The following is a 21,381-nucleotide window of genomic DNA, read 5'->3' as shown; positions in this document are numbered from 1 at the left end:
GGATCTGGCCCCAAGTATCTTTCTGAACTCCTCCATATCTATACCCCGTCTCGCCAGCTCCGTCCTTCCTCTGATACTCGACTTCTCAGGATACCTCACGTCAGAAGTAAGACCTATGGACACAGATAGTTTTCTTTTCAATTGCCAGAGACGTGGAACAAGCCACCTGATAACATCCATCATTCTGATTCCCTCACATCTTTTAAATCTCGTCTCAAAACTCACCTTTTCCCTCAGCAATAAATTCAATTGTGGCAGGTCCATTTCCTTTGCATTAGCTGTGCTTGACTATGTGTGTGTATATATATATATATATATATATATATATATATATATATATATATATATATGTGTGTGTGTGTGTGTGTGTGTGTGTGTGTGTACATAACTACATGCATGTATATGAATGTGTATTGTGTGTGCGTGTGTTTATGTAAGTTTGTGCCTGCCTATGTGTGCGTATGTGTTAGGGTAGCTGTTAGATACTCATGTATGTTAAAATGTATGTATGCAGTGTGTGTATGTGTGTGTGTGTAGTCACATTTTGGTGTGTGTATGTAACATAGATGTAATGTTTTATGTTAACAAAGGCGTTTTTGTAAAGCACCTAGAGCAGATTTCTGGATAGTGTGCTATATAAGTATCCATTATTATTATTATTCCATGTATTCTGCACAGACCAGTGAAGATGACGCCGCCAGACAAGAAGAAGAAAGAGTGGAGGTGGAAGAAGAAGAAGAAGAAGACATAGAACAGGGCAATACTCCGCCAGCACCGGCCTCAGCAACTGTTCAACCTAGCTCCTCTCCCCAGCCTCATCCACACCCACACCCACCACCTTCTCCTACACATCAGGAAAATCCCCACCAGCCGTCACGGCTGTCACAACCGTCGTCAAGTCACGATGATACTGCTGTCTCCTCACCGCATCACACTGGTGCCAGTGCCACACCTGGGGCATCATCCCACAGCACACCCGTTCCTGGTCCCTCCCTCCCCCACAACCATAACTCATCCATGGACGATTTCCAAACACCTGTCCTGCACCGCCCGTTGGTGACTGCAGCCTTGGCAGCAGCGAGATCAGATGAGTCCGTTGCTGAGTTTCGCTCGCCAAAACGGTGCCGGTTGATGTCACCGGTGAACAGTTCAGACCAGGTAATGGGGAAATCAAAGGAAGAGGCTGCTAATGGTGACGATGATGAAGAAGAGGATGATGGAAATGTAAGTTCATCAAAAGTTCTTTTGCATGTGAAGTTGTTGTTTTTTTAGGTGTTATTTACCTTATAAATCATTTCCTTTATGAATCAGTTTTTGATATCATGAATGATATAATGAAAACTTTTTATAGTATACTGAATACTGTCCTGAAAAGTTCTGTGTGACACACAAATAGAAACTGGTCCTCAGTAGTGTTTACCAAGAACAAACAAGTTTTGAACAAAGCTTTATCCCCCAATTTAAAAAAAAAATGTCAAGTCTGTGTTTGAGTGTGTGAGTAACTGAGTTGTAGGGGTTTTTTTCTGTGTGTGTGTGTGTGAGAGTAACTGAGTTGATTTTTTCTCTGTGTGTCTGTGTCTGTGTGTTGGCAGTAATTGTTAAGTTCCTAGTTGTAAGTCTGGACATGCATACGTGTGTGTTTGTGAATAAGTGAGTGTTTTCAGTCCAAAACTAAATATCTTATATGGCTTATAAACTTCCAGAAAATCGAAAGTTAAAACATATTTCAGTTAAATCTTTTTCATTGATTTTAGGCAAGGTTTGGGGGTTTGTTTATCGTTCGTTCGATGCATTGATAATTTCCACTTCCTTCAAATATAATTTGCGTGTTTCACTTTCAGAGCTGTTCCATCTGTTTTGAGCCATTTGACAACTCTGGCAGGCACAGACTGGCTTCCCTCAAATGTGGACACCTCTTCGGGCTGGGGTCTGTCACAGTCTTTACCACTTAAGTGTTAAGTGCTGATTTTTACCCCTTTTACCGTTTTTACCTTTTCTATCCAAAACTTAATTTTACAATTTTTACAAAATCTATGGCATGCAAATTATACTTATGCTACTTTTTACACATACATATTTTAAGTGAAAATTGCTATTATCTCAGCCGTTTAGTAATCATATGTGTTTGTGTGTGTGTTGGAGTGTAACAGTTGTAGTATTGAGAGTATGTTACTTTGTGGGTTTTGTGCATTGTGTTTTTTATAATATTAATGATTGTTTTATGTTTCTGCTACTTTTTATGTGCTTTCTTGTTTCACTTTAGGTACTGGTTTGTAAAGTGTTTAGAGCTTGCTCATGCTTGAATTATAGCACTATATAAAAATGAAGTATTATTATTATTAATAATTCTCTTCCCTGCCTCTTCCTTGTCTTCAGTTTCTCCAGTTTTAGAGTTGTGCATGCATGTGAATGACTGGTGCGAAAGCGCTTTGATTTGTCTCTGCACAAGATTCAGCGCTATATAAATACCGTTATTGTTATTATTATTATTATTAACCACATTGATATATGATTTATGTAGTTCTTTATCCCCTAGACAGAGCTGTTGACATACAGATAGAAACTGCTCCTCGGTAGTGTTTACCAAGAGTTTCAGTTTCAGTTTCAGTAGCTCAAGGAGGCGTCACTGCGTTCGGACAAAACCATATACGCTACACCACATCTGCCAAGCAGATGCCTGACCAGCAGCGTAACCCAACGCGCTTAGTCAGGCCTTGAGAAAAAAAAAAGAGGGGGGGGGGGGGGAATAAATAATAGATAAGCTTACATAAATAAATAAATGAATAAATAAATAATAATTATAATATAGAAAAAGGTAGTAGTAAGAATAATAATAATAATAATAATAATAAAAACAAGAACAAACAAGTTGTGAACAAAGCTTTATTCCCTAATTTTAAAAACAGCAAAGCTGTGTTGACGTATACATATGCTGTACGTCCAGACACCTCATTCTTTCTGTTTTGGCCAGCACGGCAGAAAAGTTATATTAATTTTATTATGCGAGGCAAGAGCATGAGAAAGAATTAACTCCCTTGATCTTCGGCGCAAGATAGTGCAGTGTGTATGGCAGTGAATGAAAGCAGGAGGTGTGCTGTGACCTGCTGTTCTCTCTCTCTCTCTCTCTCTTTCTCTTTCTTTCTCTCTCTCAGTCTCACTCTCTCTCTCTCTCTTTCTCTCTGTCTTGTACCTCTCACCATGAGCGTGTTGTGAGCAAATTGCTTTGATAGTCCCAAGTGTTTTATAGTCAAAAGTGTAAATGTGTTTTTTCTCTTTTGTGTGTAAGTTGTGTTACATTTAATAAAGATATTTTTTCTGAAAGTTTTGTTCATAGGAATATAAAATGCTTATATATATATATATATATATATATATATATATATATATATATATATATATATATATATATATATAACACATTATAATGGGTTGTGAGTTGTGTTTGAACCAATTGAAGTAAGATCACAAGCATGAATTTTACATTTTATCTGGAACTTAAGCCTGTAGCATAATTAAATGTGTCAGCAGTAAAAATGTTACGCAAGCTGTGCATTATGATCAGTTTGTCAGATTCCCACATAGTATAAAGTTGTGCAGAGATTGTTGGGTTCCATCCTGGGTTGGTATAGTTGGTTGATTGAGTTATTTTGTGTGGGCTTTTTCATTCCTCTTTCTTTCTTTCTTTCTTTGTGTGTGTGTGTGTGCGTGTGTGTGGGAGGGGGGTGTGTTAGGGATGAAGGATTGGGGTAGAGGTTGTGTCGAGCCATGACCACATGACATAAGAATAATAACAATAAGAATAAGAATAACTTTATTATCTCCAACTGGAGAAATTTGGTCAGGTGCATTATCACAACATAGACAAGTAAACAACATGGGGACCATAACTGTAAAAATCAACAACAGCTTTTACGAATATTACGAAGACACAAATGTAAAAAATATCACATACACCATTTCATACATACATCCACACACTCCGGGTAAAAACTGGTATTCTTAATGTAAAAACAGAAAGAATTAAGAAACATTATTTTGAATACAATTATAAGCATAGCCTACTATATTGCACATTGATTATAATAGATAAGATAAGAATAAAGATAAATTGCGGAAAACCACAACCAGATAATCAGCACACACCCGCACCCACCCACCTTCCACCCACCCCACACATGCGGTTTACTTGATTAAACAAGAGTAATAAACACATGTTCTCAAATAAAAGCATTTCACATATATATTCGCTTTTAAAACATTGCAATTAATTATTACATCGTAATTATTAACAGACGTTCAGAAATCAATGCTTTTGATGTTTCTTTCAGTACTGATAAGTCTGAGTGGTGTACTACAGTGCAGAGGGAGATGACTGTGTGTTGGGGCTGTGTCGACAGGTGCATAGAGAAGTGGCTGAAGGGGCAGGGAGGGAAGTGCCCGTCATGCAACAAGAAAGCCAAGATGAAGGACATTCGAGTCATCTACGCAAAGGCCATAAAGGTGAGAGACCATTTTCAGCTACCCACTGATATTGATAATGCCATGATTATCACATCACCTTTCAGCTTACAGTCTTGTCTGTCTGGTTTTTTTATGAGGCCATATTCAGCTGCCTACTAATAGTAATAATGCCATTATCGCATCACCCTTTAGTTTAGTCTTGGCTGTCTTTTTTTGTCGCAAGGACATATCCAATCTTTTGTTTTTTTCGGGCGACAAAAATGATAGCTGTATGTTTGAAATGCCTACTTCTCCAGTTGAAATAACAGGACTGAAAGATATATTTTTAATTTTTTGATATTTAGCAAGTTGAATTTACAGAAATTCAGTTGTGGTTTTCATACTAGCAAATTCGGACGACAACAAAAAGACATATATCTTGATTTCTTACATTTAGCAAAATTATATGAGAAAATTTTAAGTTATGTTTTAAACCTCCACTTGTCGTCTTGAGTTCAGAATGAAAGAATTAAAGACTTTTTTTTAACTTCTAGGATATGTTTAGCAAATTCAGTTTATAAAAAAAAAAAAGGAAGACTTTTTTTTCTTATGTATAATTGAGCAAGTTAAAAAGATATATATATTTGTTTACACGTGCGGCGACAATTTTATAATCTTCCTGTAGAACAAGTGCTTGATTTAACCAAAAGATTGCTGTCAGCTGCTGTATGTACGTGTGTGTAGTTAGTAGTCTGTCCACTGCTATTCTAGGTTTTAATAAATGTCCTGATTTTACTCTAAAATTTAAAATGCCTGCATTTTATATTGTTTTTACTCGTTTGAAATAGCGCAGAAGAAATGCAGGGTGAGAGCAACATCATTTGTGCATCAGTCTCCCAATGAAGAAGACAGTAAAGCTGAAAATGTGGGATTGTTTTAACTGGTCTGTTGGACTTTGTAGTTAATTATACAGTTTGTGTGTGTGTGTATCTATATATCTATATATTTATATATCTCTCTATACATCTCTCTATATATCTCTCTATATATATCTATATTTGTTGGACATTTTAGGCATTTGGACATATGTACATGTATATATACAGAGAGAGAGAGAGATAAATATAGATATAGATATATTGACAATAAATCTTAAGATTAAAAACAGGACACCGCACCAGAAGCCTGAAGGGCTTGTTGCATGATACACACACAGACACAGACACACACACACACACACACACACACACGTGTACACATCACACACACACACACGCACACGTGTACACATCACACACGTTCTAACCCCCCAGTATATTTTTCAAACTTCCCACACTGTCCTGTACTCCCAGTACAGATGGTGGACATGATGGAGTGTTGCATGATGCATGAAGCACACACAAAAAAAGCGTGTACACATTACACACATTTTAACCCCCACAATATATATATATTTTTTTTTTTCAAACTTCCCTCTGTCCTCTGTGCTTTGACCCAGGTGATGGACACGACGGAACGTGACCGGGCTCTCCAGGATCTGGAGAGGGAGAGAGAGCTGCGGAGACGAGCGGAGCTGGAAGCCGCCCAGGCGCGGTTGCAGTGCCAGCAGTATATGGAGGAGAGAGGGCGGCTGAAGGAGGAGGCGGGCATGCTGCGTTTAGAGTTGTCCCTCTTCAGGTGGGCGTGGTCTTCGGCTTCTGAGTTCGTTGCGGGGTGGGGTGGGGGTTAGCTGTCAGTGTTTGGTGGGTTATAGAAACAAGAACATACCCAGCATGCACACACCCCTGAAAATAAGAGTATGGCTGCTTACATGGGAGGGCGAATGAACAAAACAGTCATACACGTAAAATGTTACATGACTGTCTGAGTGTGTATGTGTGTGTGTGTGTGTGTCTGAAATCTGCTTGAATGACACAGGAAATGAATGATGAGTTGACGGGCGCCATAGCCGAATGGTTAAAGCGTTGGACTTTCGATCTGAGGGTCCCAGGTTCGAATCACGGTGACGGCACCTGGTGGGTAAAGGGTGGAGATTTTTATGATCTCCCAGGTCAACATATGTGCAGACCTGCCAGTCCCTGAACCCCCTTCGTGTGTATACGCAAGCATAAGATAAAAATACGCAGGTTAAAGATCCTGTAATCCATGTCAGCGTTCGGTGGGTTATGGAAACAAGAACATACCCAGCATGCACACCCCCAAAAGCGGAGTATGGCTGCCTACATGGCGGGTAAAAACGGTCATACACGTAAAAAGCCCACTCGCGTATATACGAGTGAACGTGGGAGTTGAAGCCCACGAACGCAGAAGAAGAATGATGAGCACCAAATGGCAGCCATCAGTGGGCTCTGCCCAGGAAGGCAGCCTGTTGTGCAAATGACCCTGCGCGCACACACACACACACACACTCTGGAAAAAAATCACATGAATGCACTCACATATACACATACTCTGTTGTTGTTGTTTTTTTATTTTATCTCTCTCTCCTTCACACTTGCACATGTGCACACATATGAGCGCTGACACGATCACACAGAGCTTAATAATACGCACATGCGCGCGCACACTCACACACACACACTCTCTCTCTCTCTTTCTCGCACACACACACACACACGCATGGAGATTGAAAACACACACACACACACACACACACACACAGAATTGTATTTAAAGTAGTGCACATATATGCACACATACAAACTTGCACTTTTTCCTCCCACCTTCCCCCCTCTGTCTCTCTTTGTCCCTCTCTCCCTCTTTCTGTCTCTCCCTCCCTCTCTCTTTCTTGCATATACACACACAGTTGTATTGAAAACGCACACACACACGCACGTGCGCGGAGAGAGATCTATTGAATTGGAAAGCAGTGCATACACATGCACAAATACAACTTGCATTCTTTCCTTCCACCATCTCCCCTCTCTTTCTCTCTGTCTGCCTCTCTCACTCTCTCTCTCTCTCTCTCTCTCTCTCTGTCTCTCTCTCTCTCTCTCTCTCTCTCTCTCTCTCTCTCTCTCTCTCTCTCTCTCTCTCTCTCTCTCTCTCTCTCTCTTGTTTACACACAATTGAATTGAAACCATACATGCACACACGTGTGCTCACGCTCGCTCGCTGTCTCTCTCTCTCTCTCTTCTTCCCTCACACACAGAGTTTAGTTGAATACACACACACACATACACACACACACACACACACACACACACACACACACACACAGAGTCCAGGCTGGAGAACTCTCAGCAGATCCTCTATTTTCAGAAAGTGATAATAACCAGTCATATCCCCACCCCCTCCTCCCTCCAGTCATTCCACTTCCCCCTTTCTTTCCTCAACCAACACACATGCCTGTCAGTGGAACAGAGACTACAACTGAAGAGGCCATGTGGTCATTTATATTGGTACAGTGCAAACTTGTGTGCTAAGAACGTTTTCCTTGAAAACACCACACACACACACACACACACACACACACACACACACACACACACACACACACACACACACAAAGAGAGGCCCCCCCAAACCTCTTAAAAATCACTAATTTCGTTTTTGGCCATGGGGCTTTACCACCCTGCACCCTGGCCAATTTTCAGAGGAAACACTCCTGGACAATTCCCAGCCCCTCTCTCTCTCTCTCTCTCTCTCTCTCTCTCTCTCTCTCTCTCTTTCTCTCTCTCACACACACACACACACACACACACACACACACACACTCACTCACTCACTCACTCACTCACTCACTCACACAAAGAGTTTAACACACACAGAGTTGTATTTAAAGCAGTGCACATACATGAACTTTTAACTCTTTCCTCCCATGTCCCACCCGACCCCTATTCAATCTCTTTGTCTATCTGTCTGTCTGTCTGTCTGTCTCTCTTTCTCACATACACACAGAGAATTGTTTTGAAAACACACACGCACGCACGCAGGCAGGCGCAAGACAAGATTTTGAAAATCATGTCCCCAAGGTTGACTTTTACAGGTTTGAAAGCAAAAACATTTCAGTTTAGGAAGAAATAGACTGATTTTTTTTGTCTTCTATGGGTTGGAATACCTCAGCAGCATTGGTGGCCCGCAAGTGCAGATTTTATGGTTTGAAATTGAGAAAAACCTTCAGCTTCAGGGGGCTTCGCCCCCAGGCCCCCCCACCAGGAGCGTTGCCCCGTGGACCCCCACTGGCAGCCGCAGAAGGCCCCCAGGCCCCCCCCACCTTTCAGACTCGATCACAATATCCCAATCTCATGCCTGTGTTTGCTTTTGTTTGTATGTTTTAACTCAGAGATCTAGCTGCAGAGAGTGTTCACCACTTCCAGTTTTGCTCAGTTATATTTTTCCTTTTTGTGAAATGCCACCATTTACCAGACAAGTGGTAATTTTATAAAAAAAATTATGCTTCCATTATGTTGAAAGTGCACCAAAAACAGTAACTTTCAGTCTGTAAAGTGCGCCTGTATATAACACACATCCTGATCCTTTTTTTTTTTCTTTTTTTTTTTTTTTGGTGGGGATGGGGGGTTGTCATGAAAATCCTGGAATAAGGCTCTCTCTCTTGTATAAGGCTTGGAAAAATTACGACCGTGTGCAACTCAAAAATAACTCATAACTGGCTGAACAAACTTTCAACACGATGACATGTGCAAGTGCTTTAAAGCAAAAGAAAGGTGATATTTTTCTTCCATTTTTCTCTTTTTTGTTCTTTATTTTAGTTGTTTTTTTTTACTGATTTTTTATTTGTTCATAGGTCATCAAACAAAGGAGCATTTCCACAGTCTCAGGCCAGTCGTTCTCTACCTTCACATTCCCAGCTTGCCCACCTGCAGGGACAGTTTGTTCATGATAAAACTGTCAGAATTTGTGAGGTAGGAGTGTGTGTGTGTGCATGTGTCCGCAGAGGTTTTGGGGGGATGGGATGTATGTGTTCTTTATGTGACAATGATTTTTAATGTCAATGGAAAGTCTTCTACAATTACTATTTTAATGTTAATGGAGAGACTTCCTCAAAAAAAATATCTTAATGTTATTTGAAAGTCTTCCACAAAAGTTTGTTGGGTTTTTTTTAATGTCAGCAGAAAGTTTTAGTTTCTCAAGGAGGTGTCACTCACTCACTGTGTTCACACAAATCATGTTCGCTACACAGCGTCTGCTTGAAAGATGCCTATCAGGCCTTCATTGCATGCATATGATATAAAAATATTTTGTGTACCGATGAGAGTGGATTTCTTTTACAGAATTCGGCCAGAGGACAACACTTCTGTTGCCATGGGTTTTTCTCTGTGCCAAGCGTGTGCTGCACATAGGACCTTGGTTAATCATCTCGTGTGAATGACTGGACACTGTTTGATTTTCCAGTCAAACTTGGGAGAAAGGGCGAGAGCGGGATTCGAACCCAGATTTTCAAGGACACTGTGTTGGTAGATAAGCACTAAGTTAATGGAAAGTCTTCCACAAATGCTTCTTAATGTCAATGGAAAGTATTTCACAGATACGTTTTAACAATTTAATGGAACATCTCACACACGCATCACACCTTAAAAAAAAACAACTTAATGTTAATGGAAGGTCTTCCACAGATGCTCTAAATGTCAAAAGAAAAATCTTCCACAAATATTTTTAATATCAATGGGAAATCAGTCTACCACAGATACTATTCTTAATGTCATTGGAAAGTCTTCCATTGATACTTTTTAAAGCAAACGGAAAATCTTCCACAAATACTTGTTCATGTTATTGTCTTTAACAAATATTTTTCAGTGTGGAAAGTCTTCCACAAGCACTGATTAGTCTTGATGGAAAGTTTTCCACAAATGCTAGTTTTAATTGCAAGTACATGGAAAGTCTTCCACAAATACTAGTTTTAATTGCAAGTACATGGAAAGCCTTCCACAAATACTAGTTTTAATTGCAAGTACATGGAAAGCCTTCCACAAATACTAGTTTTAATTGCAAGTACATGGAAAGCCTTCCACAAATACTAGATTTAATTGCAAGTACATGGAAAGTCTTCCACAAATACTAGCTTTAAATGCAGATGCATAGAAAGTCTTCCACAAATACTAGTTTTAATTGCAAATACATGAAAAGTCTTTCACAAATACTAGTTGTAATTGCAAGTACATGGAAAGTCTTCAAGTACATGGAAAGTCTTCAAGTACATGGAAAGTCTTCCACAAGCATCATGTACATATGTCTGCAGTGTGGTGTCTTTCTGTCTTTCTTTCTTTCTTTAGTTGAACGTCTTTTCACTGGTAAGTGATATTAGACGGAATGTGTTGTGTGTGTGTGTGCAGGGGGGTCAGTGTCGCGTGCTTTGCCATTGTCTCTCCATGGCAGTGCTCGTCATTTCACAGCCCTCCACCAACAACCTCTTCCCTGGCTTTGGCATCAAAAAGGTCAGTTTGCGTGGTCTGTTACACGTTTGACCTGTGCGGGTGTGTGTGTTTTGCCTTGAGAAGAAAGGCAGTGTTTTGGTTCCAGGAGCCTTTTCCCTGGCATTGGCATTGAAAGGGTCAGTTGGTGCCATCTCTTACTGGGCTTGGCTTTGGCATTGAAAGGGTCAGTTTTGTGTTGTCTCTTGCTTGGCTTGACTTTGGCATTGAAAGGGTCAGTTTTGTGTTGTCTCTTGCTTGGCTTGACTTTGGCATTGAAAGGGTCAGTTGGTGCCATCTCTTACTTGGCTTTGGCATTGAAAGGGTCAGTTTGTGCTGTCTCTTGCTTGGCTTGACTTTGGCATTGAAAGGGTCAGTTTGTGCTGTCTCTTGCTAGGCCAGACTTTGGCACTGAAAAGATCAATTTGTGTCAACTCTTACAAGGACTGGCTTTGGCATTGAAAAAGTCAGTTTGTGTTGTCTTTTAATTGGTTTAATTGTGCAGGTGTGTGTGTGTGTGTTTTAGCAAGGCAGTGTCGTGGTTCCAGTTAGTTTTTCCCTGATTTTGGCATTGAAAAGGTCATTTGTGTCATCTTTTACCAGGCTTGGTTTTTAGTGTTGTCTCTTAATCGTTTTAGCTGTGCATGTGATTGTGTATGTTTGTTATTAGCAAGGCAGTGTTGTGCCAATAACATCTTCTCTGACTTTGGTATTGAAAAGGTCAGTTACGCCATCTTTTACTAGGCTTGGCTTTCATTTTAGCTGTGCAGGTGTGTGTGTGTTTTGTCCTTGATTAAGGCAGCTTTCTGGTGCCAATAACCTCTTTCCTGGCTTTGGCATTGAATCGGTCAGTTCATGTTGTCTCTTTCTAATTTAAATCTCTCCATACGAACGGCGAAAGAGACGACGTTAACAGCGTTTCATCCCAGTTACCATCATCAAAATATTGCAGGCGGAAGGCTCTTATACTGAAAAGGTGAATGTTGACAAAGAATACCACAATTCTGACGACGGAAGCTAAAGGTTGGGTCATTCAGACACCCACTGGACATCCGAGGGGTCTGTGTAGAGGAGAAGAGAGGACTGGCCGTACTGAGTGAGTTAAGCTTAGCTGTGCAGGTGTGTGTGTTTTGTCTGTTTTAAGCAAGGCAGCATTCAGTTGCAGCCTGGTATCACAAAGTCATGGACACACACACACACGGACAGGTGTTAGTGCAGGCAGAGGTGCCAAACACTTTGGACCTGGCAGTGATTGAAGTGAACTGACAGACGGGCGCTATAGCCAAGTGGTTAAAGTGTTGGACTGTCAGTCTGAGGGTCCCGGGTTCAAATCACAGTGACAGGCGCCTGGTGGGTAAAGGGTGGAGACTTTTACGATTTCCCAGGTCAACATATGTGCAGACCTGCTAGTGCCTGAACCCCCTTCGTGTGCATATGCAAGCAGAAGATCAAATACGCACGTTAAAGATCCTGTAATCCATGTCAGCGTTCGCTGGGTTATGGAAACATGAACATACCCAGCATGCACACACCCAAAAACGGAGTATGGCTGCCTACATGGCGGGGTAAAAACGGTCATACACGTAAAAGCCCACTCATGTGCATACGAGTGAATGCAGATGAAGAAGAAGAAGTGAACTGACTCATGCACGTGTGTGTGTGTGCGAACGCGGACATGTATGCACTACTATGTGGAGTGATGGCCTAGAGGTAACGCGTCCGCCTAGGAAGCGAGAGAATCTGAGCGTGCTGGTTCGAATCACGGCTCAGCCGCCGATATTGTCTCCCCCCTCCACTAAACCTTGAGTGGTGGTCTGGATGCTAGTCATTCGGATGAGACGATAAACTGTGGTCCCATGTGCTAGCATGCACTTAGTGCACGTAAAAAAAAAACATGGCAACAAAAGGGTTGTTCCTGGCAAAATTCTGTAGAAAAATCCTCTTCGACAGGAAAAACAAACAAAACTGCACGCAGGAAAAAATACAAAAAAATTGGGTGGCGCTGTAGTGGAACGACACGCTCTCCCTTGGGAGAGAGCAGCCCGAATTTCACACACAGAAATCTGTTGTGATAAAAAGAAATACACGTACACTGGCACACGCTTTTCTGTGTTAATTGATGGTGTGTTTTCATCATTGTTACAACCATGGCAGTTTGCGTGCAACCCCCAGGCAAACCCAGCATCGATTGTTCCCTGTGGACTGCCAACGCTGGGGATGCGACAGAAGAATGTGGGTGTGGCTGAAGAATGTGGGTGTGGCTGAAGAATGTGGGTGTGGCAGGCTGTGTTACTGGGGGAGGAAGGAGGGGAGGGGAGGGCGACTCAGAATGAGCAGTGTGGGAGTAACGCCATCGTTACGGTGCTGATGATGGCACAGTGAAAAGAAAAGATAAAGAAATAGGCTGTGCTGATGATAGGACAGCCAGAAAATATGAAAATCAAAAAAAGAGTCTATGCTGTTGGTGGGACAGCCAAAAAAAAAAAAAAAAAAAAGAAAGGAAGGAAGGAAAAAAGTCTGTGCTGATGACAGGACCACCCCCCAAAAAAGAAAAAGAAATAATCTGTGCTGATGATAGGACAGCCAAATATATAGAAAGAAAAGTAGTCTAAGTTGATAACAGAATAGCCAAAAAAATATAAAAAGAAAAAGAAATAGTCTATGCTGATAATAGAACAGCCAAAAACAAAGAAAAGAAAAAAGAAATAGTCTATGCTGATAACAGGATGGCCAAAAAAAAAATATATATATAATATATATATAAAGGAGAAAAATAGTCTATGCTGATAATAGGAAAGCCAAAAAATATAAAAAGAAAAGAAATAGTTAATGCTGATAATAGAACAGCCAAAAAAAATTAAAAAAAGAAAAGAAATATTCTATGCTGATAATAGAACAGCCAAAAAGATCTAAGAAGAAAAAGAAAGTCTATGCTGATAATAGAACAGCCAAAAAAAAAAAGGAAAGAAAAAAGAAATAGTCTATGCTGATAATAGAACAGCCCAAAAAAAAAGGAAAGAAAAAAGAAATAGTCTGTGCTGATAATAGAACAGCCAAAAAAAAAGGAAAGAAAAAAGAAATAGTCTGTGCTGATAATAGAACAGCCAAAAAAAAAGGAAAGAAAAAAGAAATAGTCTGTGCTGATAATAGAACCGCCAAAAAAAAAGGAAAGAAAAAAGAAATAGTCTATGCTGATAATAGAACAGCCAAAAAAAAAGGAAAGAAAAAAGAAATAGTCTGTGCTGATAATAGAACAGCCAAAAAAATATAAAAAGAAAAAGAAATAGTTTATGCTGATAATAGAACAGCCAAGAAGTATAAAGGAAAAGAAATAGTCTATGCTGATAGGAAAGAAAAAAGAAATAGTCTGTGCTGATAATAGAACAGCCCAAAAAAATATAAAAAGAAAAGAAATAGTCTATGCTGATACATGTAATAGGACAGCCAAAAAGATCTAAGAAGAAGAAAAAATAGTCTATGCTGATAATAGAACAGCCATAAAAAAGGAAATAAAAAAAGAAATAGTCTGTGCTGATAATAGAACAGCCAAAAAATATATATAAAGAAAAGAAATAGTCTATGCTGATAATAGGACAGCCAAAAAAAAAAAAAAGAAAAGAAATAGTCTGTGCCGATGATGGGGCAACAACAACAACAACAACAAAAACAGGAAAGAAGAAGAAACAGTGTGGGTGTGGTTGCAGCTGAGCTGCATGGACTTGAAGACATCGTCCTACCTGACCCTTCACAGCAAGGCTATCCGAGGCCTCAGCTTTCACCAGAACGTGGACGACGGGCTGCTGCTGTCCGCGTCCATGGACAGGACCATCAAACTGACCAGCATCATCACCAGCACCGTTGTCCAGACGTAAGGCAGTGCTGTCGGTGTGTGTGTATGTGTGTGTGAGCGAGGAAAGTGTATGTATAAAAACAATGATGGTAGTAATCTTGTTATTAATCTTGGGTGTGTGTGTGTGTATGTGTGTGAAGTGCTGTAAAGTAGTAATCTTATTATTAACTCTATGGAGACGTAGTTAAATAGTTCATGTAGTTTTGCTGTGACTGGCATATTTAAAAAATTCAACACACTTTCACACAAGGACATACAAATTATTTATCACTAGAAAGTTTACTGTCTCTTCTTTTAACATTAAAACGGTTTTCTCATTAAATACTGCTAAAAAAATTTTTTTAGTATTTTAAATTATGTCACTAAATTCTGAAAAACAAAAAAAAATTTTTTAAATAGGTATACTGTACTCACCAGGCATGTCATATCCATCAGCTAATCAACAAGGCAGCATAAGATGATTTTCTCACATAGTCAGGTTCCCTGATTCTCATGAATCAGCTTGAAGTCAAATGTTATACAACAAACTGTTAAAAAAATAATAATAATAAAAGATCACAACACTGGAAAAACAGAAAACACAAAACCATGTGAATCCATCACTTGAAAAGAAGAAGGAAAAACCTATTTACACATTTCTGCTGCAGCTAGATTATTATTTGCTGTAGTCCTTGACTGTGTGGAACACCTCAAAGCATGGAACAGCACAGAGGGGCACTTTACACTGTTTGCGCATGATTGTGGTGGCTTCTTTTGTGTTTTTCATTTCTTGAGGTGACGCTCCTTATGTTTTGTGTTTGGCATAACACACCTTGCACTCTCTGTGTTTTCCTGGTCTACTGGTCAGTGGTTTTTCAACTGGAAATTAACAAATAATTAGCTAATTTGTGTTTGCACATTTCTTCTGTCTTTGCTGCAGTGTGCACATGTCAAATGATCGGTGTAAGGACAGGCCCGGCGCTTCCTTTTTTGAGGAAGTGTCTGGGTTTGTTCCAATGTACCTTTTTATTTACCTGTGTGCTAGATGAATCGGTAGCGTAAGCAGCACTGACTTGAAGTTGTGTACCTTGTGAATGGAGAGAGTTACCACTCTTTACTGTTTGTTAATCATTTCATCTCCTGGCCTCATTATTTGTTAGTTTCTGTGTGTTTGTTCTGTATTGTTCATGTGTTCTGTGTGGCTTGTTCAGGATTAAAGAGGCTATGCCAGTCTTGAATAAAAGTTAATTTGTTTTTGCACATTTCTTCTGTCTTTGCTGCTGTGTGCACATATCAAATGATCAGTATAAGGGCAGGCCCGGCACTTCCTTTTTCGAGGAAGTGTCTGGGTTTGTTCCAGTGTACCTTTTTATTTACCTGTGTGCTAGATGAATCGGTAGCGTAAGCAGCACTGACTTGAAGTCGTGTACCTTGTGAATGGAGAGAGTTACCACTCTTTACTGTTTGTTAATGCTTTTTTAAGTCCTAAAAATCACCCAGATTTGTAAAAGTTTTGAATTGTGGTCTCTGTATTACTGATAACAAGAAACTATACTCACACCTGTGCTGTCAGTGATAAAACCACAGCAAAATTTGAAATGAAAAGTGAAATGATGATTTAGAAAAAAATTAATCCAGTAATAATTTTCAAAGGTTTTTGATGTTATTATTAGAAATCTGTAGGTACCCAGAAATAAGAACTCTTTGGGTTTTTTCTTTCTTTTTGCGTGCGTTCATGGACTGCGACTCCCACATTCACTCATATGTGGGCTTGTACATGTATGACCATTTTAACCCCTCATGTATAGGCAGTCATTGGCGGGGGGCGGGGGGGGGTGCATGCCAGGTATACTCTTGTTTCCATAACCCACCAAACACTGGATTACAGGATCTTTAACGTGTGTATTTGATCTTCTGCGTGTATTGAATACACGTGAAGTGTGTTCAGGCATTACTAGCAGGTCTGCACATCTGTTGACCTAGGAGATCGGAAAAAAATCCCCACCCTTTACACTCCCGCCAGACACCGTGACCAGGATTCCAAACCTGGGAACCTCAGATTGAATGTCCAGAGATGGGCGCCATAGCCAAATGGTTAAAGCGTTGGACTTTCGATCTGAGGGTCCCGGGTTCGAATCACGGTGACAGCGCCTGGTGGGTAAAGGGTGGAGATTTTTACGATCTCCCAGGTCAACATATGTGCAGACCTGCCAGTGCCTGAACCCCCTTCGTGTGTATACGCAAGCATAAGATCAAATACGCACGTTAAAGATCCTGTAATCCATGTCAGCGTTCGGTGGGTTATGGAAACAAGAACATACCCAGCATGCACACCCCCAAAAGCGGAGTATGGCTGCCTACATGGCGGGGTAAAAACGGTCATACACGTAAAAAGCCCACTCGCGTATATACGAGTGAACGTGGGGGTTGAAGCCCACAAACAAAGAAGAAGAAGAAGAATGTCCAGCACCCCTGAAAAAAGAGTATGGCTGCCTACATTGGCGAAGCAAAAAATGGTCATACATGTAAAAGCCCACTCTTGTACATACGAGTGATCATGGGAGTTGCAGCCCATGAACGAAGAAGAATGTCCATCGCTTGAACCACTTGGCTGCTGCGCTCGACCTGCTTGATAAACTTGCCCTTTTTTTTTCTCTCTCTGTCTCTGTCTCTCTCTCTCTCTCTTTCCCTCCTTCCGCGGGTGGACAGGTACAACGTGAGGCTGCCCGTGTGGAGCTGTGAGTGGAACGCAGATAACCAGAACTTCTTCTACGTGGGCCAGCAGAACGGCACGGTGCTGGAGTTCGATACCCGGAGCACGGCGGGGCCTGTGAGGGAGATGAACACAGAGGGCAGCAAGTCCCCCGTGGTGTCCCTTCAGTACCTGTCCAGGGACGTCCACGCCGCCTTCAAGTCAGTGAAGGGGGGTGCGGGAGGGGGGCGTTGTTGGGTTGTTTTGGGTTTTTTTGTTATTTGGGGTTTTTTTTAAATATTTTTTTGTTGTTGCCTTCTTAGTGTGTTCATGTGCCCTCAGACTCTGGGACGTTTGTTTTCTGCATTTCATTCATGATGAATAATTTTTTTTTGTATTTGTATTTCTTTTTATCGCAACAGATTTCTCTGTGTGAAATTCGGGCTGCTCTCCCCAGGAAGAGCATGTCGCTACACTACAGCGCCACCCATTTTTTTGTATTTTTTTCCTGCATGCATTTTTGTTGTTGTGGATTCTTCTACAAAATTTTGCCAGGAACAACTCTTTTGTTGCTGTGGGTTCTTTTACATGCACTAAGTGCATGCTGCACACAGGACCTCAGTTTATCGTCTCATCCAAATGACTAGCGTCCAGACCACCACTCAAGGTCTAGTGGAGGGGGAGAAAATATTGGTGGCTGTGCCGTGATTCGAACCAGCGCGTTCAGATTCTCTTGCTTCCTAGGCGGACGTGTTACCTCCAGGCCATCACTCCACTCATGGTGTTAGAAGTGGTAGAGATGCTGCTATGAGGGGGGAGGGTGTTGGGGGGAGGTGCTGGGGGGGCATCCATTTGGATTTGGGATGACCTGACAAGAGGCTGTCATTCATTTTGCCCATCGCTCCTGGTGGAGCATAGGCCATCGACGACCCCTCGCCATCGCACTCTGTTCTGGCACAAGAGGCTGTACTCTCAGGATATATCCCAGGATGAGAGATACAGACACATGCGGAGTTGGTCAGGAGATCTGAGCAACACTCCCACAGGCACAGAGTTGGTTGACCTCTTGACTGTGTAGTCCCAGTCTTCCCGTGAGAGCCCGCAGCTCACTCAGCTTGTAGCGCAGAAGCCGGCCACGAGCTGAAAAATCCACAGCCTCCCATTTGTCGGTCTGCAACACTGACCACTTTGCCACAGCAGCTGTTGTCGTTCTTTTGTGTTTTGTGGGCTGCAGCTTTACTGTTCACACTCTCTGTGTGTGGGGTTTTATGTGTATGACTGTATTTACCCCTGTCGTACAGGCAGCCACTCTGTTTTTGAGGGTTCGAATCATGATGGCACCTGGTGGGTAGTTCATTTTTACGATCTCCCAACTCAACATATGTGCAGACCTGCTAGTGCCTGAGCCCCCTTCGTGTGTATACGCAAGCAGAAGATCAAATGCGCAAGATCCTGTAATCCATGTCAGCGTTCGGTGGGTTATGGAAACAAGAATATACCCAGCATGCACACCCCCGAAAGCGGAGTATGACTGCCTACATGGCGGGGTAAAAATGGTCATTCACGTAAAAGCCCACTCATGTGCATACGAGTGAACGTGGGAGTTGCAGCCCACGAACGCAGAAGAAGAAGAAGGGTGTGCCTGCTGGGTAGTTCATGTTTCCAGAACCCTCTAAATGCTGACATGGATTACAGGGATCTTTAACCTGCGTATTTAATCTCTCTGTCTGTGTATACACATGAAGGAGGTTTAGATACCAGCAGGTCTGCATGTCCGTTGACCTGTGAGAGTTGGAAAAATCTCTGTCTTTAACCCACTAGGCATGGATACTGGGATCGAACCCTGGACCCTTAGATTGATAAGGTTGTTGCACTCATTGCTTGATTCTTCAGCGTTTGGTTGCTGCTCTCAGTGTTCACACTGGTTTCGAAGAACAGGCATTGGTGTGCTTGATGATTTTTATGCCCGTTGTATGCCTAGGTGGCGGTGCTTCATTTACATGGATGGGTGCATGTTGTGTACATTTGTCTTCATAGCCGTACCCGCACTGGTCTATGGTGTGTTTATGCATTTGATGTGCATACATGTACAGGTAGGTAGACTGGAGACTGCCACCATGTCTTTTCTGCAAAAGTGACCATGAATCTGCTGACGCCAAACACATAATCTGGGAACTAGGGTCACAAAATTCATTACCCTGAGCTCGGTGGTCTGAGCGGAACAGTTTCATTGGTCGATTGTTACGTGCGTCAGTCTTGAACAGATGAAGTCGGATACAGATGCCAGTTGCTAATATATGACAGATTTGGTGCCCCATACAACAGAGTTGCATTATAAACACTTTTGCACTCATACAGATCCAGGAAAGACGGTCAGGTCTGTTCTCTCTGAAGACAAATGAGCATTTTACATACCAGTCTTATTAACAAGATATATAGTTCATGATACCTTCACTCAGATAGCAAAATCTAACTCAACTCTAAGCGCTCTACAAACACTGAGTCATTTGCACAACAGGCTGCCTACCTGGGTAGAGCCAACCAACAGCTGCTTTTAAGGGCTCATCATTCGTGTCCTGTGTCATTCAATTTGGCTCCAGTCATGCACATATATATATCAGAGTAGATGTTTTCTCAGAATTTGCCAGGGACAACCGTTTTGTTGCCGTGGGTTCTTTTACATGTGCTGGGTGTGTACTGCATATGGGACTTCAGTTTATCATCTCGTCCGACTGACTAGCATCCAGACTACCACTCTGGGTTTAGTTGAAGGTGAGAACATTTTGTCAGGTGTGGGAGTTGATCCCGTGCCCTGAGATTATCTTAGACTCGTTATACCATTAGGCCACCACTCCGCATGCTAATAACACTGTTGACCATTCTGTGTTTTTGTGATGTTTGTTTGTTTGTTTTTTTCCCCTCCTACAGACCAGGCGGTGTGATTGTGGGGCAGTTGGACCGGGTGAGTTTCTTCGAGAGCAAGGCGGACAATGAGAACAGACTGCACATTCTTCCTCTTGAGGGTGAGTGGTTTTCACTTGATGTGGTTTGTTCATGACTTGGGGGGTAGGGGGGGGGGGGGGGTTAGTCTGGTTGGTAGTCGTTGTTTTCTTAACTTGGTTCACTGTGTGTTTTGTTGCAATTGTTGTGTTTGTTTAGATTTGGGGGGGGGGAGTGAGTTTGTTGGCAGTTTATTTTTTGACTTGTCACTTTGGTTAAGATTTATTTGTGTTTTATTTCTGATGTTGTTTATTTCTTTGATCCATCACTATTATCAGAATAAACATAATCTGGTTCAGGAATAGAAAAAAAAAGAGAGAGAAAGAAAAAAGATGGACTGATGGCTGAAAGGAAGTAGTGTAACAGAACTTGTGTTGGGTTTTTTTCTGATTTTTTTTTTTCCTGTTTGATTTGATTTTGTGTTTGTGTAGAATATTTATTTATATGTGTTTATTTTTTGCTTACTCATACACATATTGCTATTGTTTGAATATTTTGGATTTTCTCATTTTCTTTGATGATATATTCCTTTAAATACTTCTTACTCAAAAATTTCCAAATGTAAAATTCTTAATTCAGTGCTGCGTCTTTTAAGCTCATTCAAATTGTCAGCGACAACACACATCCCTTCAGAATTTCAGCTGGACTAACAGTTTATGCCACACCCATCTTTAGATGTCTCAGCCTGGTTTTCAGTTTTAGCCATCCTCGGACACCAGCAGGTGGATGTGGTACGATTACTGGTCTGGCTTTCTTTTTCCAGCGCCCAGAATAAAACGTCTTTAAGTTTGCATCAACATTAAAAAAAGAAAAAAAGATATTAGTCCCAGCTCCCAGATCTGGAGGAAAGGGGTTTAACCCACCGAAAATGTGAACAGAGTTTAACCCATTCAACCCTGGGGAGTTTACACAGCTTCAGCAGGCTTCCATGTTGTATTGATGCAGGAAAAGAACACACACAAAAAATACACTGTTTTTCCTCCAAATGACATGTGGACTCGCCCGGAAATACTGTACAAGTTAGTTTCCTGTCTTTGTGGTTTATGTAT

The 21,381-nt window shown here is 41.3% G+C and overlaps 1 protein-coding gene across 2 annotated transcripts in view; it reads left to right on the top strand.

Moving 5' to 3' along the window:
* Positions 1-21,381, top strand: part of LOC143301448 (E3 ubiquitin-protein ligase rfwd3.L-like) — a 34,525-nt gene that overhangs the window by 5,916 nt on the left and 7,228 nt on the right. For both annotated transcript variants that reach the window (XM_076615750.1, XM_076615749.1), the window contains exons 2-10: positions 679-1,224; positions 1,842-1,927; positions 4,398-4,500; positions 5,939-6,117; positions 9,188-9,305; positions 10,734-10,835; positions 14,516-14,679; positions 17,350-17,553; positions 20,261-20,355. In XM_076615750.1, the coding sequence (XP_076471865.1) occupies positions 679-1,224; positions 1,842-1,927; positions 4,398-4,500; positions 5,939-6,117; positions 9,188-9,305; positions 10,734-10,835; positions 14,516-14,679; positions 17,350-17,553; positions 20,261-20,355 (1,597 nt within the window). The remainder of the gene's footprint in view (positions 1-678; positions 1,225-1,841; positions 1,928-4,397; positions 4,501-5,938; positions 6,118-9,187; positions 9,306-10,733; positions 10,836-14,515; positions 14,680-17,349; positions 17,554-20,260; positions 20,356-21,381) is intronic.

This window comes from Babylonia areolata, chromosome 27 (assembly GCF_041734735.1).
Source record: "Babylonia areolata isolate BAREFJ2019XMU chromosome 27, ASM4173473v1, whole genome shotgun sequence".
NCBI classification, from domain to species: domain Eukaryota; kingdom Metazoa; phylum Mollusca; class Gastropoda; order Neogastropoda; family Buccinidae; genus Babylonia; species Babylonia areolata.
The sequence above is the reverse complement of the archived record's forward strand: the minus strand, read 5'-3'. Positions and strand labels throughout refer to the sequence as shown.